The sequence below is a fragment of the Anolis carolinensis genome, chromosome 2 (genome assembly GCF_035594765.1).
Source record: "Anolis carolinensis isolate JA03-04 chromosome 2, rAnoCar3.1.pri, whole genome shotgun sequence".
Taxonomy (NCBI): Eukaryota; Metazoa; Chordata; class Lepidosauria; order Squamata; family Dactyloidae; genus Anolis; species Anolis carolinensis.
Window position 1 is genome coordinate 253,659,118 of NC_085842.1, and position 18,726 is coordinate 253,677,843.

At 38.9% G+C, this 18,726-nt stretch overlaps 1 protein-coding gene across 1 annotated transcript; it reads right to left on the reverse strand.

The window, feature by feature from the left end:
• Positions 1 to 5,199: 5,199 nt before the first annotated feature.
• Positions 5,200 to 18,205, reverse strand: LOC107982373 (protein FAM240C-like). Its single transcript, XM_062972091.1, has 3 exons — positions 17,282 to 18,205; positions 12,712 to 12,860; positions 5,200 to 9,049 (listed from the first exon to the last, which is right to left on the reverse strand). Exons 2-3 carry the CDS (start codon positions 12,855 to 12,857, stop codon positions 8,917 to 8,919), a joined length of 279 nt encoding a protein of 92 aa, XP_062828161.1. The 5' UTR covers positions 12,858 to 12,860; positions 17,282 to 18,205; the 3' UTR covers positions 5,200 to 8,916.
• Positions 18,206 to 18,726: the final 521 nt, after the last annotated feature.

The window sequence follows — 18,726 nt, forward strand, 5'->3', positions numbered from 1 at the left end:
TTGATAGAGTGTGCAATTTAGTTGATGGAGAAAAACCCATCAATGGCTCCCAATAACACTGAATGAGTGGGCATGATTCTCTCTCTCTCTCTCTTGCATTTGACAAACAGGCAGAGGTTGGTTTAACATATGGAAGTGTGAGCCCGGAAGACAGGAGATGGAGGTTTAGCAAGGTTAGCTCTGATTTCACTCTCTGTCTCTGAGAAAAGCACTACTTAATTCAACATTCCCTTTCTTTGGGTCTATTATTCTAAACCCTCTACCCCTTGGTTGCCAACTGAGTTTACTCCTCAATAGAGTGAAGTGTATTCAAATTCAAAAGAAAGAGAAAGGGACCCATGTGTCCTTCTCTTATGTTTGAAAAAATAACAAGGGGGGGGGGGGAGACCAACTTTGGAAAGCCTACAGGGTGAGGGGTAAGAGGCAATATAGGTAAAGAAAGAGGACCTGGAGAGAAGCAAAGGATGATTGTGAAATAGCATGACTACAAACAGTTGTGATGGTGATTGTTTTTGAATTCGTATGTTCCGTTTGCTCCAAAAATGAAATTGCTATGAAACAACAGGCTGGTGTGATAAGGTCGTTAGTTCCACATTATTAGTTGGGAGACTGGAGGACAACTGTTCTGTCCTGTAGACCTATTGTAACAGTAGTTAACCTTTTTGATGATGGAGCAAATCAAACACTTGGGGCCCAAAGCTGAAAACTGGCTTTTGAAATTCTACAATCAATGCTTGGCACACAAACAGATTCCCAGAGCATGGAGGAAAACGAAGATCATTGCCATTTTAAAACCTGGTAAAGATGCCTCCAATGCTAGGAGCTACCGACCTATCTCTCTCTCATGTCATCTATATAAAGTATATGAGAGGATGCTACTAAATCGATTAGGACCCCGTTATCAAACCCAAGCTTATTGCACAACAAGCAGGTTTCAGACCAGAGAAAAACTGTACAGGTCAAATTCTTCATCTGACTGAGCATATCGAGGAAGGCTGTGAGAAAGGCTGCATTACGGGAACAGTTTTTGTGGACCTTACAGCAGCCTATGACATGGTGCAACATAGAAAAATGCTGCATAAAGTATACCATATTACCCGGGACTTTGATTTTACAAAAACTGTCCAGACCCTCCTGGAAAACCACAGTTTCTATGTGGAGTTTCAGGGCAGGAAAAGTAGATGGAGGTGGCAAAGGAATGCTTTACCTCAAGGCAGCATTCTTGCACCGACCTTGTTTAACATCTTCATGAACGATCAGCCACAACCACCACTCACAAAGAGCTTTATATATGCTGATGACCTAGGCCTAACAACACAAGCAAAAGATTTTGAAACAGTTGAAAACCAACTCACTGATGCCTTGAAAGATCTCTCCAGCTACTACAAAGATAGCCACCTGAAGCCTAACCCTGCCAAGACACAAGTGTGTGCTTTTCACCTACATAACCGTGAAGCCAACGGGAAACTGAAAGTTACTTGGGAAGGCCAAGAGCTCGAACACTGTTTCCATCCTAAATATCTAAGGTGGTGTCACCTTAGATGGAACACTAACATATAGGAAACACTGCATGAACACCAAGCACAAAGAAGCTGCACGCAACAACATCCTGCGGAAACTTACTGGCAGTGCATGGGGTGCAGACCCACAATTAATTACAATCCTGGCCTTGTCTTTCTCAACTGCTGAGTACACCTGTCCTGTCTGGCACAAATCTGCCCATGCGAAGCAGGTGGACATAGTACTGAACAAAACATGCAGAATCATCACAGGATGCCTTAAACCTACACCTGTTGATAAACTCTATAAGCTAGCTGGCATTGCCCCCCCCTGATGTGCGAAGGGAAGTCGTTGCTAACTGTGAGAGGAATAAGGTTGAACATTGTGAAAGCCATCCACTGCATGACTATCAGCCTCCTCCAACCAGACTCAAATCAAGGAAAAGCTTCATGAGAACCACCACTCCTCTTAATGCTTCTCCAGCAACAGCAAGAGTATCCCTCTGGGCACCTAAACCAGGCAATTCCAACTGAATGGCCCCCCATGAGGGTCTGCAGCCAGGGGCAAACCAAGAATGGGCAACTTGGAAGTCCCTAAACAGAAGCGGAGTGGGAAGATTAAAAGACAACTTGGCAAGATGGCACTACCTGGAGGAATCCTCCACATTGTGTGATTGGAGCAGAACAAACAACTCCACATATGTATGCTTGCCCACAATGCCCTGCCTCATGTATAGAGGAGTTGTTGTTTAAAGCTACGGACAATGCAGTCACTGTTGCCCGCTTTTGGTCTAAAACTATTTAGCTGCTTGTGATTCCTTTATTTAATAACTTTTAAACTTATTTATTATATAATGCTTTTGACATGAAATTAAACCTTGTTTATGACACATGGGTGCTTAGTGGACAATTGAGGTGCTACTGGGCTAAGAAAACATCACAACAGGTTCAGATGGAAGCGTTCCGGGTGCAACATAAACAGACAAGTGGCTTGCCTCTTTCTTCCAGCACTTGCCAGCTCTTTTTCTAGGGTTTCCAAAGGAAAAATGACAAGATGCCTACATTGTTAAAATTGCTTAGAAGAGAAAATTCCAGCAGTTTGTCAAGCAAGCTATAGTTTGGGGTGAGAATTGAGCAGTCTCACTGAGCTTTCTGGAATGCAAGTGCCAACCTCCTTGACTAATGTAGTCTGTAAGGCGGAATACTGGGAACGTTCATCAATATCTGGGACACTATATAATTCACACTCCTGCTATATTTATTGAAAATTATGTTTCTACATAGCTATTAAAAAGTACAGGAGCCTTGTCCTTTTCTCATCTGGCCTACTGGGCTGGGTGGGATGGAATGAGGACACTGGCCCTCAAATAAGTATTCTAATTCACTTTTTTCTTCAGTTCCCAAAGTTCTAGCACTCTAGTAACTTAAAATTGGGCTTAAGCATTTAAAAATACAGTTAAGCATCCAAAGTAAAGGGACAGGCAAAGTTGCTAACAGAATGCAAGCACAATAATATAAGAGTTCTTTATGTTAACAATTTCCACTCTCTCTCTCTCTCTCTGTAATGAAATAAATCTGAGGATTCAAGAAAAAAATCAAGGGCTAGAATTTTCAAATGAATGGTCAATGACCCCCTCCTCCCCTATATCCCTAAAACCCTACATTTCTATCTTATGCCTGAGTGTCCTTGTTGTGTTGTGGTAGGGAAGCAGAGAAGAAACAAGACAAAATCTAGCTGTAATCGGTGAAAGAAGCATAATATTGTAGAGAGGAAATAATTCCGAAGTTCATCCAACACAGTCCAGAAAACTACCAGCTAAAGCATCCCTTGATAAATGCCCATCAATCTCTCTGTAAAAAAAAATTCCAGTGGTAAAAAGACCTGGGATAGTCCATTCTAAGGATTTTTGCTCATTTTGGCCATAAGCATTATTTATGAAACTGAAAAATAAAGCAGTAAATGAATTTCAACCAGCATAGAAGTGCCCTTGTTTGGTTGCTCCTCACCCTGCAGACAGTGGATCAGTGACCTCAAATAATAAAGTACAACCCTTTTATCCACAGGGGACACGTTCCTGGAGGTACGTGGATATGCGAAACCATACAAATTAGATAACTCTATTGAAATGAAGTCCTTTTGGACCAAGAACATAACAGAGTTGTTCTGGAGAACCTAGAAAGTCCATATTTTGCCAGAGGTGGATAAATGAAACAGTAGATACCAGTATTACAGATATTGCGATTATACAGTATAGTGAAATGCCAGTATTTGTCAAAAAGCAGTGAGTGACTTCCTTTGATCATGCTGAACTGGAACAAATAAATATATATGAGAAGCTGTTTTTGTATTGGAAAAAAAGAACTCGTCTGTAATATGCAGGTCCTCAGAAATCTCTGGAGCTGCCTTTTGATTAGAAATGAGTGGCATTTAGATCTTCACAGAGTAGTTACAGGCACACAACTGCCTGTAATGAATGCTATTAGGAGCCCAATTAATAATGAAATACATTCTGTGTAGCTGCAAGAATAAATAATGCTCCCGAGACTTTTCAGTGTTCTTAGCAGTAGGTTGTCTGTTTACGGCATAAGTAATTTTTCATATCTGTCAGCCAACTCTAAAATCTAAATTGTAAAGTCAGCTCTTGGGGGACTTTTTGACTAGTGATTACTCTCAAGAGGTTCTGAATCTGTCTGCAATCAGTGGTCTGCATTCATCCATGATACATGAGCCTTTTTACTCAAACCTAACTTAACACAAAGCAGGCATATCCTTGTACAGCTATTCTAAATAAGAAATAACCTCATTTTAACATTGAAATGGAGATGCTTTAAACCCTGAAAAGTTATTTCTTGTTTAACTGCCTTCAAGTTAACTTTGATTTATGGTGACCCCATGAGGCCTCCAAATCACCCTGTCAGCAACAGCCCTATCAGTTCTTACGGACCAGGGCCATGAATTCCTTGGTTGAGTCTATGTACAGCATCAGAAATGTGACCTTCCGCTTTTCCGACTGCCTTCCAAGTATTATTGTATTTCTAGGGAGTCATGTCTTCTCATAATATGGCTTAAATTATCTTGGCTTCCAGGGGGTGTTCAGGTGATCATGAATGCTAATATTTCCAAGTTCTGGATTAGTCATTCCTTTTTCTTGAAACTAGCAGGAGGAAAATTTAAAAGCAAAGGGGAAATGTGGTCCCCTTAAACACATGTCCTGCACACTTTGGAAGTGATAGACATTCTGTCATTTCATGTGCCTCACTCCCGTTGCTCTGCTCGATTATCTCTCTTCCAGAATCTGAAGGTTCTTCTGTTTTTCTTGACGCATCTGTGGTACAGAATTGCCCTGGACACATCTTCAAAATGGTTTAGCAATAGTTATGTTTCCACCCAAGACATTTCCTCTCATCCTGAGGTTAGAAAGAAAATTGAGGCCTGACACTTGTACTTAAATGTAGAAAATTCATAGACAGAGGAGCTAGCTGAACATTGAATGTGACATTTCATTTGACCCTCAGCATAGATGAGACTTCATAAAAATATACTTGATGACAGCTGATAAACACATTCTCTTTCTCCACAGGTGTCCACTGATAAAATGTCCCATGTCTTTAGTGAATACCACTATCCATAATCATTAGGAAGGAAAGTTCTTTGTATTACTTTTGTCCAAACCTCTTGCAAAAAACAAGAATGCCTAAATTTGATATTGCTCATCATACTTTATTAAAAGAAGAAGACAGTATAGTTGCACAAAATCATATATAGACTCTTCTTAATCACTCTGTTGATTGCTTTCAAGTGCATTGCCAAGATGGTGATGAAAACAAGTCCCACAAAAATGTGTCTTTCATGCAGCCACTCTGGATGAATTAATCCAGGATTGCAATCGGCATCCGACATAGCTTTTCATGGATGTTTTGATAAATTGCATTGCTGTCTCTATGCCAAACATTAATTTCTCTGCTCACTTACACAGACATTCTTGACTCTAATTTTAATGTAATCCACACCTTTGTCAAAACAGTATTTTTCTCTTTGATGATAAAATATACTGAATCATGTACACTGAAACAACCTTGAATAGCCCTGGAGATTTCTGCTTTCGTTATAATCTTTTCTAATACATGGCAGTCACATCCATTCATTCTCTGCCTGAGGCATGCTGTTATCACAGGATGTGTGTGCCCTACACCACTGGAGAAATTATACTGTTTAACTGGTATTGCACCACCTGATATCTGTCAGGAAGTGCGTAGCAGTCTGTAATGAAAGGACCAAGGCATTGACATCTCCAGCCCAGCAAACCAATACCTTAAATCAAGAAATAGCTTCCTAAGCTCTACAGAGATACTCACAGGAACACCTCAGCAACCAAGAGTCCAAAACTGGCAGGTTAAAACCCAGAACCTCAATCAGTGACTGATACCAGAGGAGAAACTCCCTCCTGGGCACACAGAAGACTGGGTGACTTGGAAGGCGCTGAACAGACTGTGCTCTGGCACCACGAGATGCAGAGCCAACCTTACAAAATGGGGTTATAAAATGGTGTCCACGACATGTGATTGTAGAGAAGAGCAAACCACAGACCACTTACTACAGTGCAGTCTGAGCCCTGCCACATGCACAACAGAGGACCTTCTTACAGCAACACCAGAGGTACTCAAAATGGTCAGCTTCTGGTCAAAGGAAATGTAGTATAATGCCAAGTTTTAAACCTTGTTTGTGGTTTTTTTATACATTATAATTGTATTCTCAATTCCCTTCTGACATGATAAATAAAACATAAAATTATCTGCCTTAAATCTGGCTATCACTAAATGAAGAACATTTTGTCATTAAGCGCATTGGTGTTTCTGGCTGGGGAGTTCTGAGTCTGAGGGGTGTACATCCCAAAAGAACAATGACATTTGAGATAATATCCAAATGACAGATCTGTGATGTTCTTGCCAATGATAGTTTTGGAGGGGCACTTTACTCTTCGGTTATATCAAGACAATTGTGCTCACCAGATGTGTTACAGATGATGCAAATTCAGTTGTCTGTTATTCTCTGATGATTTAGAGGCCTATCAAGTGATTAGTGATCAAGTGACATTTCATCCTTTTTGTAACTTCTCTTCTTCAGTCTCAATAACATTTACATTCAGGGTTAATCACATTGTTCTTAGGACTAAACTCCTTCCTTCCTTCCTTCCTTCCTGCCTGCCTGCCTGCCTGCCTGCCTGCCAGCTTCCTATCTGCCTACCCTTCTTTTCATTTCTATCCTTTCACAGGTCTTTATGTAATACCTACTGGTCAGATCTCCGGTGCCTGACTTCTCCGTGGTGGGTCCCCGACTCTGGAACACCCTCCCCAAGGATCTCAGACAGGCCCCTACATTGGCAGTCTTCAGAAAGAACTTGAAGACCTGGCTGTTCCAATGTGCCTTCCCAGATTAATAGGAAATCTCCAATACCAAGTCCCATAAGCACTTTATTAGAATTAAGATCGCATATCGCACTCTGCACTTGCCCTATAAGCCTTATATATCACCTGTCACATCAGCACTTTTAATCTTGTACCCATTACTCTGGCCTGGCCCAGTTCTATTGTGTTCTAGAGTATTGTTATTGCTTGTGGTTTATGCTGTTTTAATTCTTTTAATTTGCCTTTGTTTGTATTGTTATATTGTGTGTTGAGGCCTTGGCCTTTGTAAGCCACATCGAGTCCTTCAGGAGATGCTAACGGGGTACAAATAAAGTTTAATAATAATAATAATAATAATAATAATAATAATAATAATTATTATTATTATTATTATTATTATTATTATTATCCCTAGTCCCACAAAGTTCTTCTGCTTCCTTACATAACCTGCACAACTAACCAATCTTCCATTGCTATGTTCTATGAATATGGGCTTTGCATCAAGTATAACTGTACTGATACCATATTCAGCACCTTACATTTCAAAACACCACATCTCTTATTTTAAAATAGCATATTCTGCGAATAAGAACAATATGAAAGCCCAGTAACATCTTAGCTGGTGAAACACCATGAAGAAGTTTAAACATAACATTTCCTTTATATGTTCCCAATAATACAACTCCCTCCTAAACCCCTATACAACAAATTACCATAAAATATAAGTTTCTTCTTCACTCCCAAATAGTTTCTATGTTTTCAAGGGCTCAGTTTTCCTCTTTGTCACCTACTGCCATTTATCTTTTATATTATGCTATCACACAACACTGGGTTGAGGTGAGGTTTTTCTAATCAGTTTAGCAATATAGCAATATGGTTTAGCAAAATAAATGGGGCTTATTTCTTACATGTTCAGGAATGCAGCCTTACATTTCAATCCTATATAGCAGTGGTTCTCAACCTGTGGTCCCCAGGTATTTTGACCTACAATTCCCAGAAATCCCAGCCAGTTTGCCAGCTGTTAGGATTTCTGGGAGTTGAAGGCCAAAACATCTGGGGACCCACAGTTGAGGACCACTGCTACATAGGCCTACTCAGAAGAATGTTGAATGAGGCTTGCTCTGAGGTAAACAGCTATAGGAACATAGCATAAAGCTTTCCTAACCTGGGTGCATATTACACTTACATGGATGTAAATTTGGTGGAGTCAATGAGACTTACTTCTGAGTAGTACGACATATCACCGCAAAGCACAAGGTTCTGCTACAAATTAATTTTAAATATATATTTAAAAAGAATCTCATAACATATCCTCGGTCACCACCCCCATAAGCTATAATTCATACACACCTTATAGTTGACCAATGGGTGAATAGTAAGCAAAATGAGAAACTTTAGAATTGTAGACTTTAAAGGGGAAAATTGAGATGTTTCTTAACAGATTGATTTACTGAAATGAGGGTTGGTAGTAGACAATTCAACTTGGAGAAAACTAATTCTAAAGGAACATTTGTTATTTCCAACACAGGCTATGCAAGAAGATGCTGGACCTTCTCAAAATTGTAGGTGCTTCAGCTTCAAGAAGCCCACAGTTTGTGGGGTGAGGGGTAGGGGATTCCAGGGATACAAGGAAATAAGGCAAATTCAAGCATTATCATCACCATCACCACCATCATTGTCATCATCATCATCATCACATAGGCAATAAAGAATTATTTTCTTTGTAAGTATGATAAAGCTATCACTTGATCAGTGTGATAAGCTAACAGAGACATAGCAATACTTTTAGTTGAAACCATAAGCTTGGAACTCTTAATCATAACGATTTTGTGATTATCTGAGCTATACTGAACTTTGAAGTAAAGGATGAACTGAGTTTGATCTCTCTTCCCTGCTCATTTATACCTTAGATGCCATTGGAATTTCTGTTCACATTCATAACGGTGTGTGCAAGATCAAAATTAGATTCAGTCATGAGAACGATAAGCCCTCTTTCATTTCAGCAACGATTTCAGGCTGCTGTTTTATGCATCGGCTGAAAAGTTTCAATTGGCAGCAGGCTACCCTCTACTTTGGGCTTTTCGCTTGTCTTCTGAAGCATCTTTATTCGACCTTCCAGTCTCTGAGCCCATTCGCACCGGAGCCTGGGAAGAAGGAACAAACATTCTCATCAGTGACTCCCCAGCCAAATTTTCCAAATGTTCAGCTCTTTTGAGTGATACCAATGCTGTCCCTTTTCTTTCATCACCAATACACTTGTCTTGTGTTAATTGAGCCTAGGTATTTCTCTGGCCTTCTGGCTTGAGATACAGAGAGAATACTAATGGTATAACTCATCAGCAGCGTGAAACCTGGTGACATTGCTAGATTCCTGCGGAGTCAAACAACTGGGAAAATGCTGTCATTAGAGATACATGCTGTTCCTCCTCTGGGTATTCTCTGGGATGAAGCAAAAGTGCTGCCTCGTAGGAAAAGTCGCATAATGCAGGCACTAGAAATAACATCAAGGAAATCTGTGACCATAGGCACTGTGTCATCAGAGATACATGTTGCATGCTCCTTTGGGTATTCTCTGGATGAAGCAGAAGTGCTGTAGGAAAAGTCATCTAACTCATACATTGGAGATGACAGGATGTCTGCAGATCCAGCCACATTTGTTTGTGGAACTGCAAGGGCAAAACAAAAGTCAAGAGGCTGATAGACATTCATCCTGAATTAAGAAAACAAATGTTCAATGGTGCATTGATACAGCAGCACCCAATATGTCTAGATGGGCTCTTAATGTACGGTCAGCTGGTCAAAAGATGTCTTAGGAAAGGGGGAAGATTTAATGAATTGAATTGCTCCCAAATTACTTCCAGAGGACCAATATGGAGGAAATGACCTGCTATCAATGGACATTAGGAACCAGAATATCTGGAAAATTGATCCCTGAACTCAAAGTTATCTAGAGGTGCATTTGGATATGTAGCTATGGTAAAATTCTGCAAGAATAGACTGTCACTCTATTCTGGAGTTCTAGAAATATACACACTACTCTTTCAGCAGTGATTACAACAAATCTATTAAGAATTAAAGGTACCCTATATTTAAGAAAGTTGTGGCCTCCAACCTATTCTGACTACTCTTTCCATGGTCAAAAAAATGAGCGAATTACCTCCCCTAGATGCTTGGGATGAGAAGAGGGTAATTTGACTTTTACATAGGCTATGGAGTGTCCTGGTCAGTTTGAGTGCATCTACATTGTAGAATTGTTGCAGTTTGACACCATTTTAACCACCATGACCTAATATTAGGGAGTTTGCTGAGGCACCAGCACGTTTTGGCTGGGAAAGCTAAAGGCCTTGTTAGACTACAACTTCCATAATTACATAGCATTGAGTCATGGCAGTTAAAGTAGTGTCAAGCTTCATTAATGCTACAGTGTAGGTGCACCCTTTGCTAGATTCTTTTAAAAACAAAGTTTTTGAAAAACAGAACTAAATGGCTAACCACTTCTCTTTCCCTCATTTCTTATCATTCTGGTCATCTGAAAATCACAGATAATGTAATTGACTCCTAGATCTGTCAGAGCTGCCCATCACTGGCATAATGTGTGTATAGTGAGATGGATTGTTCTTCTGGATGCCATTACTGGATGACTCTGTTACGAGATTAGCTTTCCACTGGAATTGTGAAAATAAAGCATTCAGCATTCTAGCCTAGAATTAAATGTCACCTCACCACAGCTCTCAATATGCTACAGGCCATTGTTCCCTGCCTCTTTTAATGTTTCAATAAGCCCCAAAATGGCCTTTTAAAGATGTGTTCATTTTCATTTTGTTTCCACTTGAGATTACAAATTGTAGTTTAACTTTTTTAGTCTGATCTGCCTTGTAGCAAAAGTGGCATTTTCAAGAGGTCTTATTCAAGAATTTTAAAATTCAGTGGAATCAGTTGGGAATGTTTTTATTCAAAGCACAAGCTCTGTCTCTCTCCCTCTCTCTCCCCACAACCCTACTCAAAGTTTGACCAAGTGTTCCGTGTCAACTACAACAGCCCAGGGAACACAAAGAGAATATTTGCCTTCAATTCAGCAGCTTTAGACAAGTGCTCAGTATTCGGTGAGGTCAGCATACCTATCCTACCGAGATAAAGGCACATTGTTTGAATTATACAGTGCTTTTGAAGAGCTTGCGCTTTCTAAAGTCTAGTTTGAATGGAGCTGCTGGATGTTATTTTGCAGCAGGTGACATGTCTGACGAAAGGCTATATATTTTTGAAATCTATAACATAGCTTATTCTCATACTGTAACAGTGAGTTCAATAGTTTTGTAATGAGCTATCATGGCTTGTGTTCTCACTAAGCTCCGTTCTCATCCATACTCAACAATAGGGGAAAACACTTTGTTGCCGATGAAGATGTCCGTACAAAGCTTTCTCTAGCCTTGAAATGTGTCATGGGGCAGATCTAATGATGTGGTACTAATACATTCAAACCCTCAGTTCTCCAGATCACATTTTTATGTTTAAACCATCCTAGAGAAAATGAGCTTTTTCAAGTACTACTGTACCGTTATGCTACTTCTAGACAGGTCTCCCAACTACGTAAAGGGAGATGGGTGCTTGAACAGACAAACTGTGTTAACTTGTAGGTGTATTCTGGCTTCAACAGTTTTACTTTGTGTTGAAACTGGCCCCAAAAAGGGAGAATTGGCATCAGAGAATAGATAAAATGGCAAAGACTGCTTATCTGTTGACCCAAAGATCCTGCCAGCCTTCCAGAAACATGTTAACCTCATAAATAAGGCTCTGAAAACCCATGGGGGTAAAAACAATGGATTGTACCAACTTTAGGTGGAAATAGGCGTATAAATTCTGGAAATAAATAAATAAATAAATAAGATGAGAGGGAAAAGATGAAACTTTCCCTTTCTTACTGTCTATTTTCTTGCATCACTCACTTTTTCTGGACATAAGAGAGAGAAAGGATTACAGAGATTCTGGTGTATTTGGTTATTATAGCAAACATGGCAGTCAATTAATCATCTAGTTACTAGAACAGGGTATTTTATACTCAATCAAGTATATTCATCCAAGCTAGCTATTAGGGCAGTGATTCTCAACTTGTGGGTCTCCAGATGTTTTGGCCTTCAACTCCCAGAAATCTTAACAGCAGGTAAACTGGCTGGGATTTCTGGGATTTGTAAGCCAAAAGACCTGGGAACTCACAAGTTGGAAACCACTGAGCTAGGGAGTTTGGTATCTAAACAAATAACATTTACAAGGTCTGCTTGTATATAAAAAGAGACGGAAAACTTTTCATCTTCCAGATGTTTTTGTCTGCAGCTCCCATCATCTACTCAAAGCATGGCCAATAGTAAGCAGATGAGTTAAAGCATTGCAACTACAGCCTCTAGTCCAGTGGTCTCAACCTGCGGGTCCCCAGGTGTTTTGACCTACAACTCCCAGAAATCCCAGCCAGTTTACTTGCTGTTAGATTTCTGGGAGTTGAAGGCCAAGACATCTGGGGGCCCACAGGCTGAGAACCACTGCTCTAGTCTATAAAGCATTGCTGAGTGATGTCTGTTTAACCTTTTCTTGCAAATATCACCAAAATGGAAATGCAGTTCAGGCAGGGAACACCCACTGCTGAACTGCAGAGAGTGGGGTATTCAGTGGAGAGCTCTGTTTAGTGTTCAGTCAACAAAAATACTGGAAATATCCCTTTTCGAGCTCTTGATACTTTCATGATACAGTATTTTCTTTTGTTAAGCAGCTTATAGATGTGGCAATTACTATAAAAACAACAAAATCTTTCTCTTACTTGTTCAAAGCACTTCTGGTCAATCGTGAATCTTCAACTTGCTTTCTCTTGCTGTGTGTTTCAATGATTTCCTCCCAGAAATTCTTCAAGCCATGGGCATCATGGACTACCACATGATGGCGTTTGGAGCCAGTATATCTCTTCATTTTCTGGAAAGAAAGCAAGAGAATGCACAGAAAGGAAATCTAATGTGTGATCTTTTAGGGAATATATATATATATTCTAAGAAAACAGTGGGCTCCCCTTTACCTGAATGGCAAAACAAGAAACTTCTGTTACATTGATAATTGAAATGTGAAAATACTGTATATGACTTTCTTTAAAAATAAGTTGCTTGGCTAGAGCAATGCAAGAAAAAAAAAGGGCATTAAGATGAAATAGTTTTACATCTTGCTCCTGGGATTCTGGCCTCCTAGGTTTCACTAGAGGTAATCAGAATAGCCTGCCTCATACATTAGCATACGTTGTTCTATAATGACTCAACCAGGTTAGTCTATTACAGTAGAATATATTGATTCTCCAAAGCCGATCTCTCAAAATTATAGTTGTCTTCTTGCTCTTCTCACAGAATCATTTGGGTACATGGACAGTTTGCAACTCAGTTTTGACCACTGCCAAACAGAATCAGCCCTCAAAATGTTACATTTTTCCAAGATCCCTGTTTGCAATTGACAGAAGATTTCATTCTACTTTGACATTTTAAAATTAAGGGCCCTTCCACATAGCCATATAACCCAGAATATCAAGGCAGAAAATTCCACAATATCTGCTTTGAACTGCCATATATTCCAGTTCAAAGCAGAAAATGTGGGATTTTATTCAGCTGTGTGGAAGGGGCTTCAATAGACTTGTGCCATTTTGAATGAATTCACCATTCTGAGTTAATAAAAATAACTTTCCCTTAAGTTTACAGATTTGTTTAAAACTTTCAGAATAAGATCAGACACTACTAGTATTTCTTGTATGAAATGTCACCCAAAGGTTTTTGAATGCAATAAAACACTTCTCTAAATATTTTGTGGGTTTTTATTATGTTTTTTATTTGTACAGTAAATATTGCAAATATTAGTGCAAGAGAAGGGTTCCCTTTCTTCAAGGGAAGAAAGTTTCCAGATGTTTCTTCTTCCATACATTTCTCCATGATCCATACAATGTATCCCCTCTTTTGGTCTATTTTGTCATGTATTCCTGACACTAGTCACCATTTTAAACCCATAGCATGATATAAGGGTTGTCCTCTGCCCTGGGACTTTTTGATGCAGCCAAGATAAAGTCCCAAGTCTGTCTGTATTGCCTTCATTCCTTCTGTACCTTTTAAGAGGTACAATTTATCAATGTTTGGAATGAGGGAGTGGCCTTTCCCATCAAGGTTTGTTTTTGTTTCCCTCGTTACCTTTCCACTTAGCAGATTGAATATTTTTTTCTTCTCCATTCTTTTTCTTTGCCATCATAGTGCTAAAGTGATATATGTCTATGACAATTTTTAAAAATTAAATGTGTCTAGCAAAGAATGTGAATAGTGGCAGAAATACACGGGGAGGGAATTATGGGTAGGGAAGGAAACTTTGCCCACACCAAAATTAACCACACTTCAAGCCGAGGAGAAAAAGAATGGATGAAACCGTGGTATATTTAGGATGTGACTTCATGCAGGAGTGGGAACAACTTTGTGAATCAAGAAACAGAATTCACTAGTCATTTATCAGAACTATTGGCCCATCTCGAGGAGACACAACAATCACCTGGGCTTCCTAAGACATCACTAACCTGTTTTCAGAGGCTGGGGATCCTTTTTTTAAAAAGCCCTTCTGAAGAATATATTCCAACCATTTCAATGTTTCCCTTTTAGTAGGCCTGTTTAACAGCGCTCCATGCAGTCATGCCGGCCACATGACCTTGGAGGCATCTACAGACAACGCTGGCTCTTCAGCTTAGAAATGGAGATGAGCACCAACCCCCAGAGTCGGACACGACTGGACTAGATGTTGGGGAAAAGCTTTACCTTTACCTGTTCTGGCAAATAGCAGAAAGAACCTTATAGCAGAAAGCAGGAATTTCAAGTGTGGTACTTACTCAGGCAGTAAGTACTATTGGTGCTTACTGCCTGAGTTTGCTATCTGATGGAGAACTTGATTTTGCAGGGGTTTTTTTCTTTTAAAAACAGAGAATACACCATGATTTCCTTAGACACTTTAGGTCGGTATTCCTATGAACTATATATTTGTGTATGTAAGAAAGAAGAACACCACCGCACACTTGAAATTCCTGCTTTCTGCTATAAGGTTCTCTGATGAACATTTCCAAGAATATTCATGTTATTTGTGCAGTGCCCGCCTTGCCACTTCTATGGGGAACAAAGATTATTTTTGAATCATCGTTTTGACTTTGGATAGCTAATGTGAAGCATTTTTTAAACCAGTAAAGTTTTTTATAAGGTTATTGGATGCCATAAAATTATTTTTATCCCAAAGTATACAAATATTTAAACTTCTTCAGCCAAGTTAAAACTTCATTTTTGATATCCTCACTCTGGTTCTCATTCAATCTCCTCTCTTCGTTACCCAAGAAAGTTGGGCTGGCTCCATCTCTACTATGCTTCTAGTGGGCAGCCAAAAAAGTGCTTTTTCTGCAAGGCATTCAATGTCTGAAATGGCTGTTTTATCTGTTTTGAGTGGATACTAGGATTGATTTCAGACTGCATTTAGGAATTTTAAAAAAATCAATTTGCAATAGCAGATTCCCAGATTAACTTAGTGCTTAGTGTTTACACCTTATTATATTTTTGTGGTTACTGGTATTTAATATTTAAAGTTTCTTTTACTTAAGTGATACTTGTCTTTACTGTTTTAATGTATCACAATCCTATGTAAAATCATACTACATATTTTAGACATTAATATTGAAATCTGAAATATATACAGAATCCGTGGATTCTACATTCTTGGATTTAACCATACATCTTGAAAAAAAATCCCCAAAGCAAAACTTTTGCAGTTTTATATAAGGAATGGTATTTTACTACTCCATTGTATGTCAGGGCACTTGGACATGCACAGATTTTGGTATCCATGAGAGGTCCTGGAACCAAACTCCAATAGCCCATTGCATTTTAATTTTTTTTTAAAAAAATGTTCATGCCTCGCATGAACAAATGAAAGCTAATTAGAAGATTGTTTTAATTGGCTTTCATTTGTTCATGCAGGGACATGAGAGAAACTGGTAAAACATCAAACATCTGGGCGTCCCCTGGGCAACGTCCTTGCCAAAGGCCATTTTTCTCACATCAGAAGTGACTTGCAGTTTTTCAAGTTGTTCTTGACACACACACAAAAATTGTTCATTGCCTCATGAGCCCTTATGAGCTGGCAGACAATACAGATAAACTATAAATTGATCAATCAGTCAATAAAGTATTCTGCTGAATGTTCTTTCTTCAGTTTAACTTCATATTGCTGAATTCTAGAGTGGCAAGAGTTATAGTTAATTTATGTATGTTTCATTCAGTTTCGCTTTCCTAGTGACATCGAGCAATTCATTGAAAATAATTCAGTTGCACCTGAGGGAAGCTAATTTGTAAAAGTGTTTGCATTTATATGTAAATTTAGGTGAGTTATTTTTCAGTGTAAATTAAAGTATAACATAGCATTGAGTGTCTGCACTAGCTCTGCAGCTATTTTCCTTTGAACATAACACATGGTATCATGTCTGTATTGAAATTTCATATAAAGGTGGTGTTTTTTATGTGTGCATCTCATTTTCTGCCCTTCTCCACTTGTATCTAAAACTTCAAGGCCAGAAGATTTCAAGACTGCTTGAGTACTTTAGGGACTACTTGTCTTAAGCCACATTAATAGTGTGATCTTTTATGTGTGTATGCAGATGCAAGCCATACTAAATTCAATTTGACTTATCCCCAAATAAATGGGTATAACTGTAGCCTAATTCTAAATACACAAGTCCCATTGAATTCAGTGATTCAAGTATTAGTAGATATGCATTGGAGTATACTAGTCTTATTTTCATTAGTATTTTTTAAAACTCCCCAATAAAGGCTTATAAGCAAGGTATTAGCATGCTTAAAGGCCAGTTCTATATCTATCAAGATAACTATAATCAATGCAATTCCATTCAAGGTTAGGTTTGGAAAGTATTAAAATGAAGCCATTGTATGTAAACATAGCATTAGCATTAAACATGTTTTAAATTAAAATAAAATAAATAGTTTCTACGTCGTTAGTACAAGGATATGACATAGAATTGTTTTCTTATTAAACATTACATTTAGGGGCATATTATAAGATGCCATATGTTAATCTATGATTTTAATAGCCAGTGAAACACTACATTAATAAACAGATATAAAAACCATTAAGAACAACTGACCTTAAATATCTAAAAAAATAATAATGCTATATTAAAATGCAGCAACATGAGAGGAGGGGATGACATGCAATAGGTAGTATTACATTGCATTATTAACTGTATTTTTTAAAATTAGAGTATATTCACTTAGTGTGCTGTGTATCCCAAATTAAGATCACAATATTTTATGAAATAGGTAAAGGCTTACTTTAATAAATACAGAAGTAGCTTCTTCCACCAGGCTTTCTGGAGTTAGTGTGGAAATGTGCTGCCTTCACCTTTACGTTCTCTCTTTCTAACAGCCTGAGAGTGGATTGTGTGGACTTCAAATACCTTTTCTTCTGTCACTCATTTTTATTTGGGTTTGGTGACATGGCTATTTTTGAACCATTTCAACAGGAGGCAAAGAAACTAATCTCTGCCTGTAAAGTCTACGACATACACAAAATGAAGTGTCCAGACAGCTACAAGGCATCAGCTCTGAATGCCACATTTGATCCGCGGTATAATATCTGGCAAGTGTCACTGATGTCATGAGTTGGCTCAAGGGAAACAGTTATTCTTTGACAAGTGAACATCTTAGGAACATGATATTGTGTGACTAGCGGGGACACAGCTCTGTCCTCGCCAAGAAAACTGAGAGATCTAAGCAGTGTACATTGTATAACACAGTTTGTTTCAGGATAGGGCTGCCCAAATGAGTGATGGGGTGTGTGTGTGTATGGTGGTGTTGGGGGTCTTCGTTTGAACTGTCATTTCATAAGAATACACAGTTGAGGGCATGACAGGACTCCAGCTAAGCTGTTAGGCTGTGCATAAGTAAAGAAATCTGAACTCAACTCAAAGGCAGCCTCAAAGCTTTTAAGAATGAGTGACAAATGTACCCGGCTCTGCTGCTATGATGAAAGAATAAACAGAAGCTTTGTTGGTGTGCCTGGGGTCACGTTCTGCCCCATTTTTCAAAAAGTGAGAGGTTCACCAATTATAAAGAGTCTTGTAGCTCCTTCAAGCTCCTTCTCTCCTTTTCTCTTTCTCTCGCACACACTCGAATTTGGGCAGGTTTCTTGTTTTGGACAATAGTTTCCAGGCTCCCCCAACCAGCATGGCCAGTATCGGTTGAGGTATCCAAAGGGTTTGTACTACTTTGAAATTAACTTTTTGAGATCCTGATTTTGTCATGTTGTTGTGGACCAGAGCCGTTTCAGCTGCCTCAATGGGGCTGTGGATCACAAAAGTTATATCCTAATAATTTATTGCTTTAGAATGAGCCACAAGCTTTTTGTTTCCACTACTTCAAATGGCTACCTATTTGGATTTTTCTACTTGTACCAATTGTGTGGTACAATTCACTGTGGTTTATACCAGAGCTTCTTAAACTTTTCCAGTCACAACCTGAGAAAGTTTTACTTGACCCCAGGTATATGAGTTTAGAAAAATCAGTCATTTACTGATAACAAATTAACATTTGCAAGGTTTGATGAACAGGCTGATTTTCCTTTTTATAAAGTATAGCTGAAGCATCTTCTGCAGAGTGCCCTGTAAACAACAGATATCTGTAAATGCCTGAAACAGCTACCAGGTGACATTCAGAAACCCTTTAGTGCTGCCATATATTCAGGACCCCAAAACTGAGCAAAGGTGACCTCATTTGGG

Coding starts and splice junctions, on each gene's coding strand:
- LOC107982373 (XM_062972091.1), bottom strand. CDS start 12,857: ATGAAGAGATATACTGGCTCCAAACGCCATCATGTGGTAGTCCATGAT. Junction 9,050..12,711: donor ACCAGAAGTGCTTTGAACAA/GTAAGAGAAAGA, acceptor CCTTCTTCCCAG/GCTCCGGTGCGAATGGGCTC.